Here is a 12,209-nt window from a genome sequence, read left to right as displayed (position 1 = left end):
AACCTTTTAAAATTTAAATATTAAACTGAATAATCTAATTCAAAACTCCAAAACTAAATTACAACACTATGAAATTCAACTAAATAAAATTAGACATAAGAGCTGAATAGTATATACATATATCGTATTAGTCTATTAGATACAAACTGTATCAAGGAAGATGACCACATCAGCAGCACTCTCAAATTATTTATTAGTGCTAAGTCACGTATAAATGCTAAGTCCTCACAACCATGTTACGACTCGCTTAATTTACACCTATATTAATTTTAGGGTTTTCAATCGTATATATATTTGTTATCTTCTTCCTGTTGAATGCAGAAAATAGAAAACAGATAAATATATTTTTCTCCACAAAATCTCATGTCTATCTAGAGAGTAGAACACACTCTACCTAAAATAAATTGAAAGTTAAGTAAGTGTTTATCACACGTCCATGCAAATATATAAAAATATAGGGAGTAAAGTTGAATTAAATAATATTTCCATTTCACTCATTAATGCATCCAAGGAGTACGTAGAACGTATGCAATTATAAAATGAAGTTTGTCCCTCCATTGACAATAGAGAGAGAGAGTGGCCATGGAAGAAGAGCAGACGAAGAAGCAAAGTCTGGAATCCCCTCTTATTCTGCCGCCGAGGGAGGACGATGGGGGATGTTTTACGAGGTATGAGACATGGGAGGAGGTGAAAAGGCAGCTCCGGTTAGCTGGGCCACTGATGACGATGAACGTGTTGATAAACTGTTTGCAAATGATATCAGTGATGTTCGTGGGGCACCTCGGGCAGCTCCCTCTAGCAAGTGCTTCCATGGCTACTTCCTTCGCTGCTGTCACTGGTTTCAGCCTCCTCGTACGTAACCATTTCTCTTCTTCTTCTTCTTCTTCTACGTAACGTTATTGAAATTACTAACTATTTTCATTTATTTTTCTTACTTTTACTTTTAATTTTATAAAATGTCAGGGGAGGGGTTGAGTATATGTGTTAATTACGTATTAATACGATAATGCTTCAAATCATGTAAGTTAAGAAGATGAACATTATAGTAGATTTTTTTTTTTAATCATTACATTAGAATTAAAAGCCAATACGAACATAACTTTAATTGAGAATCTAATAAAAGAGGTGTGCTATATCATATCTTTTTCAAAATAAATAAATAAAAGATGTATGCTATTTGACCAAGAGATCATATATGTTTGACTAATCTTTCTATAAATAAAAATATTTAAATTCTACTTTGATATTAATATTTAAAAAAATTATCATTTATAATATTTTTCAAAATATAATACAATTTTAGTAGTTTTTTTTGTATATATATAAACTTCAAGCAAGGCGGATCAGAGGCCATGGGTTCGACGACACTTTTTTATATTATTGATTTTCGTATTTTAATATTAATTTTGAAGTATTATATTATAATATATATTAAATTTAGCTTCATTTTTGCCTAACCTCTACAATCATTTGGTTGTGAGTTCGAAATAATTTTTATTTCCTCAAATATCATTTTTTTCATAAATTGTCACGAAATAGTTTTTATTTCAAACATCAATAATTTTTTTTTCTCAAATTTCTCAAATATCAATAATTTTCTTTGCCCAAATATCAAATTTCTTTCTAAATTTCAATGATTTTCTAAAAGGAAGATAATTTTTTGAAAAAAAACTCATATAACACCCTAAGTTATTTCCTAGCCATCATTTGTTATCTAACAATAATTTTAGAAAAATGAACAAAATCATTGATCCAAACTTTCACTCTCTCAACCAGTAAAATATATTAGTTTTTTTTTTTATGATAATTTTAAATTCACATATTTGCATTACAAAAAATCACGTGAAAATTACTGGTATTTCTTTATTGCTACAAATGTAGTGAATGTTATCAAACCATCAGTAAAACGTCGTGATATTTTTTAGTATGTTTATTATATAAAATCTGATGACCGTGTATAAATCTGTCACTAACTTCAAGTTCGGAGTTTGATGTTTCACCTCAAATACATACCAAAAGTAACTTTTTAATATAATAAATTATTATTACTGTAGGTTTGAAAATATATCAAACCTTTAGAGTGCTTCCTATTAATTATGTTAAATTTCTATATTTTAATATAATAAGCGTTAGGAAGTTCAAACCATTCATTTGGTGGTCAACAATACAAATATATATGTTAATTGTCCTATTCTCGCGTAAGTTACAAATTTAATTTAATTTCTTTTCTAAACTTTTAATTATATATATAGATAATAGATTTATATATATTTTTAAAATTTTTAATTTTATATCTAACCAATCTCTAAAAGTATTTTTTCAAAAGAGATAAAGAAAATTTCTATTAAACAATAGAAAATCAATTTATTGATTTATTAGAAATTTATATTAAATAAAACTCTAAACTTTTGATAACGTAGATTGATAAATCCCATTAAACATCGAATAGTAAAAAAAAACGTGAATTTTATTTATATATTAAAAGAATTGAAAAATAAAAAATTTATTATATAATTTTGAAGTTTATTCACTACATGATTTGTAATCCCGAAATGTCGAACGATATAATATAGTATATATTGTTCCCTATGAATGATGTATTTTATAAATATTACGAAGATATGAACAGGTTGTATATATTTTGAGATCTGAGTTCAAACATTTGTTATATATACTTTTAGAAACAATAGAATATAATAGCATTTAAATAGGGAGTTGTTGAAAAATATTTACAAATGCATATAGCAAATATTTCAATCATAAGTGCTTAGCTATCATAGTTATCTATTAATATTTATTAGTGTTAATTATCGCTAATAAATCACAAATATTTTAATTTATATTTCTATATTTTTTAAACAAACAAGAATGAGTACAGTCATGCAATAAATAATAGTAATAATAATATGACAGAATTAGTACAATTATATGCAATATGTAAGAGTGAGTACAGGTATGCAATAAATAATAATAATAATAGATCACGAGTGAGTATAGAATATAGATTATAATAGTAATAATAATATGGCAGAATTAGTACAACTATATGCAACATGTAAGAGTGAGTACAATTATGCAATAAATAATAATAACAACATATCACGAGTGAGTATAGAATTTAGTTCAGTTCAACTTGCCCGATTTATATTCGTAGACTAGAAGTTTCGAATCTAAATTTGTTCGTTCATCTATAATGGATAGAAAAAAAAACCAATAAAAAATGTTGCACTTTATTATTATTGTTTTTAAATATTTGGTCAATTTTTATGCATATATATATTTACCATTTTCCTTATCATTTTGATAAAGTGGGCATATGATGCAATAGTATAATTTTAACAACTAAAGCCCTTACAACTTCTATAATGAAATTAATTTAGAGTCTCAAATTTTAAGTTTTTATTAGAAAATTGTCAAAGGGTTTGTCAACATTTGAAGGAATCTACGATTTTAAAATTTAGATGTGTAATAGTAATAAAGATGATTTGATAATTTTCAAATAGAAAGTTTAAATTCATACATTCATATCATATAATAAAGTGATGATTCTTTTTTAGACAAAAAAAAAAAAAAAAAGAGTTATGACATATATTATTATGGTATTATTAGAATGGAATGTGCAGTGCATTAGAGACATTTTGTGGGCAATCATATGGAGCAAAACAATACCATATACTTGGAATTCACTTGCAAAGAGCTATGGTTGTTCTTCTTCTCATCAGCTTCCCACTCGCCGGCGTCTGGTTCAACGCCGGCGTCATTCTCCAGTTTCTCGGTCAAGATTCCGAGATCGCCACAGAAGCTGGCCACTACGCCCGTTGTATGGTTCCCAGCATTTTTGCGTACGCCATTCTTCAATGCCATGTCCGTTTCCTGCAGACCCAGAACAATGTTCTTCCGGCTACTGCAGCCGCCGCTGCCACGGCGGTGCTCCACTGCTTTGTATGTTGGGCTCTAGTTGTCAGGTTGGGGTTGGGGAACCGAGGGGCAGCATTGGCCAATGCTGTGTCGTACTGGATAAATGCGGCGGCGATGGTGGTTTATGTTAGAGTTTCGCCATCGTGCCGGAAGACGTGGACAGGATTTTCCGGTGAGGCTTTTTGTGGGATTTTGAACTTCCTTAAACTCGCCATTCCTTCTGCCCTCATGCACAGGTTCTAAACTTTTCAATTTAATCACATTAATGCATCCTCTATAGTTTCTTTTAAAAATCAATTATTGTAAAACATAGACATAAAATAGATTTAATTTTTAAAAATAAAAACAAAAAACGAAATAGTTACATAGAAAAAGTAAATATAATTTATTTATTTTAATACAACAATTGCAGTATAGAGATCTAACCTTAACACGAAAGCTATGAAATTTGGTTTTGAACTTTTGATGGTTGGTTAGGGTTAACTTCATAATTTAAAAAAGACAATGATGAGGTGCACGATCTAATTAATACTCAACATTTATTATAAATTTGAATTTAAAGAAATTCAATTCTTTACAAATCTTTTGCCACATGGCACCTTTCTGTTGGCGATTATTTTCAGAAAAGGGTTCTTCAAAATATTCTCTTAGTTATTATTCTAAAGTTTTTTTTTTTTTTTTTTTCAATTAGATATATATATATATTGATTTTTAGTATTATACTTTTACCCTCAATTTTTCACTAAAGATTGATTTTCCATTTTTAATGGTAATATCTATTATACTTAACTAATTTAACACTAACTTATGCTATAATTTTCTTAATTAATATAACTTCTTGATACATAATGGAAGCATATGGCAATTTTAAATAATTTATAAACATCATCAAAGCAATTTAATTTCCAACCCCCCTTGGAATATTGTACACTATTAATTAAGCTTATAAATATGATGGATGCAAATCATTAGATCAAAGTTTTGAAGATTGATTATTTTTTATTATTGTAAAAAAATTTACTAACAGTTGATTGATTGATGAATGTACGTATGGGAATTACAGTTTGGAGATATGGTCATTTGAGATGGTGGTTTTATTATCAGGGCTTCTTCCCAATCCAAAGCTTGAAACTTCTGTTCTATCAATCAGGTGAATATGGAGGACTAGTCTTTTAGCAATATATATAGTATAATACGTGTGTGTGGTTTTAATTAAATTTAATTGATTAAGGATGACAAGTTATTAAATAATGCAGGCTCTAATCTTAATTAGTGTAATTGATTAATCTATTTTTCACAGCCTTAATACATGCTCAATGATTTACATGATACCCCTTGGAATAAGTGGTGCTGTGAGGTTAGTTACACTTATTAATTTTGCTTTCCATATTTTTCTTCCTTTCTATGTTTTAATAATTATTGTTTTTTTAATTGAATTACCAATTAAGGAAATAGAAAGGGTGGAATGTTGAGTGAATAATTTGTTTAAAATAAAACAACAAATAGAAGTTGTCATTTTCTATTGTCTACTACTTTGTGATTGGATATCAAAATAAAGTAGATAATTTTTAAATAAAATTATAAAAGAAATTATGAAAATTTAAGTTCGGGAGTCATTTTTTTTGAATGAAGAGGACGACGATATTTAACTTTGGTTAATTATTTAATTTGATCTATATATATATATATATGTTGGATGGTATAGTACAAGAGTTTCAAATGAACTTGGGGCAATGAGGGCAAAGGCGGCCATCTTAGCGGGACGTGTTGCAATGGGGATGGTGAGCATAGAGGGTGCAATTGTAGCCACCATCATCATCATTGATAGAAGATTATGGGGATACTTTTACACAAGTGATGACACTGTTGTTGCATATTTGGCTCAAATCTTGATTTTGCTTGCAGTTGTCCACATCTTTGATGGAATTCAATCTATTTTCTCAGGTTTAACTTAATTATATGTTCTTTCTCTAAAATACCTCTCTCTAAATATAAAATATAACAGCTAACATTTACAATCTAATATTATTCATATCAATCAAATTTCTTTTGAAAATGATTGTAATTAACTTTTGTTGTTGTTAAATAGGTATCACAAGAGGATGTGGAAGGCAAAAGATTGGTGCTTTTATTAACTTGGGAGCTTATTACCTTGTGGGCATCCCTATGGCCATCTTTTTAGCCTTCTTTCAAGGCATTGGAGGAAAGGTGTGTGCTTTTATTTACTTTTAACAATTTCCATTTCTCTCTTTTGTGTTTGTTCATAACTTGTTATGTTTTTTTGAGTTGAAATGATATAATAATTTGTGTAGGGACTATGGATGGGAATCATGATGGGAGTGTTTATTCAATCTTTACTTCTTGGGATCTTGATTTTGTGCACCAATTGGGATAACGAAGTGAGTTTCCACCTTTTAGACTTTCTTTTACTTTCTTTCCATCTTTTCTAATTAAAAATGTGTAATATAATCTAAATTTCTCTATTTTTCAGGTTAAGAAAGCAGTGGAAAGAATTAGTAGATCGATATCAGAAAATGTTTTGGAATGATATTAATGCCAAAATACAAATTCATTTAGTTCTCAAATTTTAGCATATTTATGTAGTGATCCGTTAGATACATTGATCATCACACATTTTGTGAATGAATATTCACAACTAAAATGAATAATTCTTCTAATCTTTTGGATGCTTAATGTATTTGAATTATAAACTCTGAATAATTCTTCTAATGTATTTGAATTATAAACTTGTTTGACGTTGGCAAGTTTTTTTCTTTTTGTTTTTTAATAATTATTATTAGTGTATATATAATTAATTTCTTTGACGTTCACTGTTTGTTATGTGGGGGTGGGCTATTTTTTATTTTATGCACAAATTTTGTGTTCTTATAGATGTATGAGCTGAGTGGTGATTGAAGAAAAAGAAAATTGTCTTATTTTGATGTACTATGTAAACTATTATGCATAATGGACGGCATTTAAGCATTATTATGGGTATTAAGCCTGCTGTTGTTCTCAAATCGTTTGACATCTCCAGACATAATGAATGATATATATGTCTCAAGTTTATTTTATGTCTCATTATATTTTGTGAGACTTGTTTTACAAATTTTTGATAATCAATTTGTTGTACCACATATTTTCGAGAAGTTTATGAGATAACCAATGACTTCAATTGATATATAGTCGTAAGAAATGTTACTCTTTAATTTTTGGGTAAAATGGAAATTCATGTTAGTGCGACGTTGAACGAAAAACTGGGAAAGGAAAGTTGTTTGCACATGAAGCATGGAAACATAGCCAACATATTTACACAAAAACTATATTTTGAGTGGATAGATAACACACGCTATAGTGATTATAGTGGTGGGATTTGCAAAAAGAAGAATTATGGGAATCATTGGCGCAAAATAATATATGTCCAAAAAAGATGTCATAACAATTAATAAAGTTTTATTGTTGAAAATTTTATGATTCCAATGATAAGGTCACATTGATATCTCTGCATGCTTGAAGGTTAATGATGTATTGTATGAAAAAAAAAAACATAAAAAAATATCTTGTGAATAATGGAAAGATTGAGACATTCTTCCAAATCTTATGTTATAACGTGGTATACTTGACAAAAATGATTATTTCGCCAACATGAGCTTAGCACTGCACCGTCATGTTACTGTCCACAAGTGAAAACAAATAATTTGTTATTTAACCTAACAAAAATAAAATATTAAAACTATTTATAAAATATAACAAAATCAGTAGATATGGGTTGAATGATATAAAAAAAATAACCGGATCTCAACAGCCTAGATCATTTCTAACACTGAAAAAATGAACGGTTGCGATTTATCTCACCCATCCATCTTGACCCATCGTTTCTCCAATATGAACTGGGATGTACTAGTGGCGGAAGCAGGGAATCTAAACCTTCAGCCTATATAAAGACTACTCGCTTTCTTTATTTTCTTTATTTTTGAATTTTGTGTTCCCTTCATCTTCATTTCATGTCAAACCAAATGTTTAATATGTGTACGTTCATGAGAATCAGCCATTTCTACGAAAATCCTGGTTTCTTGTGGCTGGATATTTAATATTCAACGAAAATATAGCACATTCTTATACTATATGCTTGCATGTGTTGTGGTAATTATAGAGTTTCCACTAGACTTTTTAATAGTTTCTGATAGTAAATATTGTATGATATAGATCTGTTGTATCTTTTGATCTCATGAACTGAGTGTATCGTAGCTGATAAGAGAAGTAATGTATCGTGAAAGCTTGGTGTAAAAATGGGAATGAAGTTATTAACGTGGGTAAGATTATGGATTCTTGGACAACAGGAAGTTGTCAAGACGTTGGAAGATTTGTGCGGGCTTTATTAGCGTGGACAAATCTTGAAAAGCATAATTTAATTACAATAATGCTGTAATAGGATGAAATGGCTGGATTTGCGTTTAGTACAAGAGCTTCTTGTATTTGGTCGATGATGTGTTGTGACAGGTAGGCAACCAGGTTAGAGAAGTTATGCTATGTTAAAATCTTCGCCAAACTGGAAGTTCTTACTTTCTACTGGGTTCATACAAAGGAATCGAAAAACAATTGTCTCTTTAGAAGTAGCTTAACTTAGGGGGGGAAGTGAATGGAGAAAATCAAGCTATTTACACTGCTATAGTTGCAAGAAGTTCTTATAAAATCGGCAATAAAGTATGGAGTGGTACTAAACTAGGAATAATGCAGAGACTTTTAGATTTGAGTAATACCCTTTGGCATATCAGAAAATTTTGGTCTTACTTGGTACCTTTAAAATTCGATGGAATCTCATTTCTAAGAAGGAATTTAATCGGATAATTATTTAAGCTTGATCAAATGATCCTTTAGATCAGTATTTTTTAGTGCAGCAAATGCATATAAACAAGGAAGACAAGCTAACTTGAGAGCTAGAAAGTGCATTCTTGTAAGAATAAACAAAAGGAGTGAAGGGACACAAACTATATGGTCACTAGAACCGATTGGAGACTATTGTATTAACCAACGATGATTTTTCTTTTGATAAAGCAACCGGTCTGTTATTTTCTGGTGAGCTGGTGTTCTAGCTTGGTAAATTAGTTATGCAATAGAAGTAACAAAGACAAGAGGATTTACATCAGTATAATTGATCTTCAATTGAATTCTGTAATAGTGGAGGTGTAGTTCCAATTGCACTCTGCTCTTGATTGTGTATTGTCTTTCTTGTTTTCAGAACGTAGTGTAACAAGTTAATGCAAACTTTGGACATGCCATTAATCCTTGCGTATTATTTGAAAAATTTTCATGTATGCTCAACTCAAGAGTTCAATTCCAGTTAGGTACATTTGTTTGAAGCTTTTTGCTCTCTCTTTTCAATTTAACTTCAGAATGAGTTTGCCATACACCCGATTTCACCTTTTCTTATTATATCAAGAATGAAATTATATTTTTGGACTTTGGTTATGTCATTAATCCTTACTTTTGGTTGTGGAAGAAAACACAGCGATGTCAAAGCAGGTTGGTCATTACGATGGTGGGTACCAGAACTATGACTATTCGAATGACTATTCATACAATCAAGGACAAGAAGTTCAGGCAACAATTGGATACATTGAGGTTATAGAGGACAACCAGATGAGCAGCTACGAACAAAGTTGGAGGACTCATGATCGTAATAGGCAAACTGGAAGCTGTACAACCAGCTCAACCAAGGCGGTTGCTTCCCGTGGTGAAACCTTCAAAGAAAGATCAACCGGAAGAGTTGGCGCCAAGGACGAGTTCAAAACCACGTCCACTTACAGGGTTGGAGACAAAAGTGGATATACTGAGTATCAGTGTCAAGAGAGGTTGCGCCGAATTATTAAAATGTAAAAAAATGAAACATAAAATTGAAAATATATTGTAACATAATTAGTATAATGTATATGTTTATATGGGTTATTTCAAAGCAAGCTAAGTATGGCTTAACTTCCATATGGTACATAATCAATAATTTTCTGATGGTTTATAGAAACTTGGACCGCTATTTTCTCTTTTTTTTTTTCTTTAATCACAAACATCATTGAAACCACCAATCTGTGAATTCATATATATCTAATCAGAAATTTGTGCAAGAAAGCTAACAAAATACACACCCATTATTATTCACACAATTTACAAAACTTAGTAATTAACATCTCTCTCTCTCTCTCATCATTTTTGTAACAATAATTACAAACATCATTTAATTTCCCTAAAGGCTGTGACTAAACTGTTCGAATTCCTTAAAAATCTCTTCCAATTGAACATCAACTGAAGCAGCCGTCTCCCACAGTTTTGTCGCTCCTCCAGATTTTGCATCAAAATCATAACCCCACCAATACAAACTCTCCTTCGAACCATCCATTCCCTTCACAAACTCAACCCCCCCTCTTCCTCCTCCACCTTCCAACCTTCCTAACTCCGTCGAGCTCGAACTGACCGTCGGACTCTTCATCGACCTGCAATTCATGGCATAGCCTTCCAACATAGGGGTACCTACTCTACAGGAGGCACCATCAACATGGTTATGGTTGGCCAATTGGCCAGTTCGGGCTACCTTAACTTCCCCGACCGGCATGGGAGGCCAGAGCGTTGAGGCGTTGTTGAAAGAAAAAGTGCTTTGATGGAGCTGCATTTGAAGCTGAAGCCTTTCAATGCCTGAGTTTGTCAATGCCTGTGCAGTATCTCTGTAGTTGCCGTGCGATGATAACTTGTTGATGTTGGAGAAGTATTGTTTGGGAGTTCCAAGGAGTTTCTTCTTCAGTCTTGTGTTCCAATAATTTTTTATATCGTTGTCCGTTCTTCCTGGTAACTGCGCTGCAATTATCGACCACCTGAAACCACATGTATATATTCCATTTCTGAGTTCAATACAATCAAGACACAAGAGATTTGTTAATTATCTCCAGTCTAAATTAAGAAAAATTGTTAATTATGTATCTCACATGGGTTGGGTTAAAAACTTGGGCAGGCAGCAAATTCATTTTAAAAATCAAAACCTTGTGGTATACTCTCATTAAGTTTAATTGTTTTTTAATTCAAATAAAAAAATTGAAGAATGTAATTGAAATATTTATAAAAGTTAAATAAAGCAGATTCATATAAACTAAAGACTTTCATAATAATTTCTCAAGTTTATCTTAACTAGTGTAATAATAACCACGACGACATAATCTCTCTAATCTAATCTAATAATTGTACTATATATATATATATAGGTTGGTAAAAGTTTTGGTCTGTTTTATAAAATGGGTAGACATTGACTCTTTTTAAATGAACAGCTAGTTTATTATGATCACTTCTAAATATCTCTTTTCCAATTTAAATTTACCAACTTCAAAAATCAAATAACTATCAAACAAAACAAAGTGTTACTTACTATTTTTCTTTTTCTAAAAATAGCATAAGGTACTGTTTATTGTTTTGAAAATATTACTTGTGTGGTAATGAAATTTCACCGTCATATATAAAACTAATAAAATTAAAATCCAAAACTAATAATGGTATAAATTTTTTTAAAAATATATTAAAAACGAAACACACGAAAACAGTAATTAATCAAATGTGGTTGAAAAATACAATATACCATATCCATATATGAATGAAAGAAATAGAAAGAATTTGAAAAATGATTTATGGTGGGAAAAAAGAAAGAGGGAATTTAAAGAGAGGTAGGAGAAACAAAGAGAAAGGGACAAAACAAAAGAAGGGGAAAAACCTGCTGCCAATGCTAATGAAAAGGCTACAAATGATGTTGTCTTCTTCCTCCGAGAATCCTCCATGTTTTATATTTGGCCTCAAATAATTCAACCATCTTAGCCTGCAACTCTTTCCACATCTCTTCAACCCTGTTTTTCATTTCTCTTATATCATCAATTCAATCATGGACTTTCAATATAAACCATGAGATGGAAAAAAAAAATTGAATAAAGTTAAACAAATATTGAACCTATTTTGTGGGGAAGGGCAATCCAATTGGAAACAGCTCCATGGAGATGGATATAAGACTTAAGCTTCTCATCTTCTTCAGGTGACCATGGCCCTTTCTTCACTTTCTCTTTCTCACAACATGGAGCTCTCCCCATCTCTCTCCCTCTCTCTCAAAACTCAACTATAACTATAAGTGAGAGTTTGAAAGTTTTGTTGGATAGGTGAAGAAGACACCCTTACTCCAATATATATACATATATATATATACACACCTTGGAAACCTGTGTGAGAGAGAGAAAGAAAGAGAGAATTATGGGATCCTCGTTGTATTATTT

General features: G+C 30.7%; 2 protein-coding genes across 2 annotated transcripts; one reads left to right on the top strand and one right to left on the bottom strand.

Moving 5' to 3' along the window:
* The first annotated feature begins 349 nt into the window (after positions 1–349).
* On the top strand, positions 350–6,683 carry LOC101214994 (protein DETOXIFICATION 16-like). The gene is made up of 8 exons (XM_031880605.1): positions 350–852; positions 3,610–4,154; positions 4,982–5,068; positions 5,219–5,275; positions 5,624–5,862; positions 6,008–6,126; positions 6,231–6,317; positions 6,410–6,683. The coding sequence occupies exons 1-8, from the start codon at positions 583–585 to the stop codon at positions 6,464–6,466; spliced, it is 1,461 nt and encodes a 486-aa protein (XP_031736465.1). The 5' UTR covers positions 350–582; the 3' UTR covers positions 6,467–6,683.
* A 3,302-nt stretch (positions 6,684–9,985) lies between these two features.
* LOC101215232 (transcription factor MYB36) lies at positions 9,986–12,119 on the bottom strand. Its single transcript, XM_004149045.3, has 3 exons — positions 11,894–12,119; positions 11,663–11,792; positions 9,986–10,778 (listed from the first exon to the last, which is right to left on the bottom strand). The coding sequence occupies exons 1-3, from the start codon at positions 12,027–12,029 to the stop codon at positions 10,157–10,159; spliced, it is 888 nt and encodes a 295-aa protein (XP_004149093.1). The 5' UTR covers positions 12,030–12,119; the 3' UTR covers positions 9,986–10,156.
* Positions 12,120–12,209: the final 90 nt, after the last annotated feature.

Source organism: Cucumis sativus, chromosome 2 (assembly GCF_000004075.3).
Source record: "Cucumis sativus cultivar 9930 chromosome 2, Cucumber_9930_V3, whole genome shotgun sequence".
Classification (NCBI taxonomy): Eukaryota; Viridiplantae; Streptophyta; class Magnoliopsida; order Cucurbitales; family Cucurbitaceae; genus Cucumis; species Cucumis sativus.
Note: the sequence above shows the minus strand (reverse complement) of the source record. Positions and strands in the feature narration are given on the sequence as shown.

Bases quoted from the DNA above. Each gene is read 5' to 3' on its own strand.
- LOC101214994 (XM_031880605.1), top strand. From the start codon at position 583: ATGGAAGAAGAGCAGACGAAGAAGCAAAGTCTGGAATCCCCTCTTATT. The intron at 853-3,609 runs GTACGTAACCAT...TGGTATTATTAG, and splicing joins TCACTGGTTTCAGCCTCCTC to AATGGAATGTGCAGTGCATT. The intron at 5,069-5,218 runs GTGAATATGGAG...TATTTTTCACAG, and splicing joins ACTTCTGTTCTATCAATCAG to CCTTAATACATGCTCAATGA.
- LOC101215232 (XM_004149045.3), bottom strand. From the start codon at position 12,029: ATGGGGAGAGCTCCATGTTGTGAGAAAGAGAAAGTGAAGAAAGGGCCA. The intron at 11,793-11,893 runs GTTCAATATTTG...AATGAAAAACAG, and splicing joins TGCCCTTCCCCACAAAATAG to GGTTGAAGAGATGTGGAAAG. The intron at 10,779-11,662 runs GTTTTTCCCCTT...ATGTGGTTTCAG, and splicing joins TTCATTAGCATTGGCAGCAG to GTGGTCGATAATTGCAGCGC.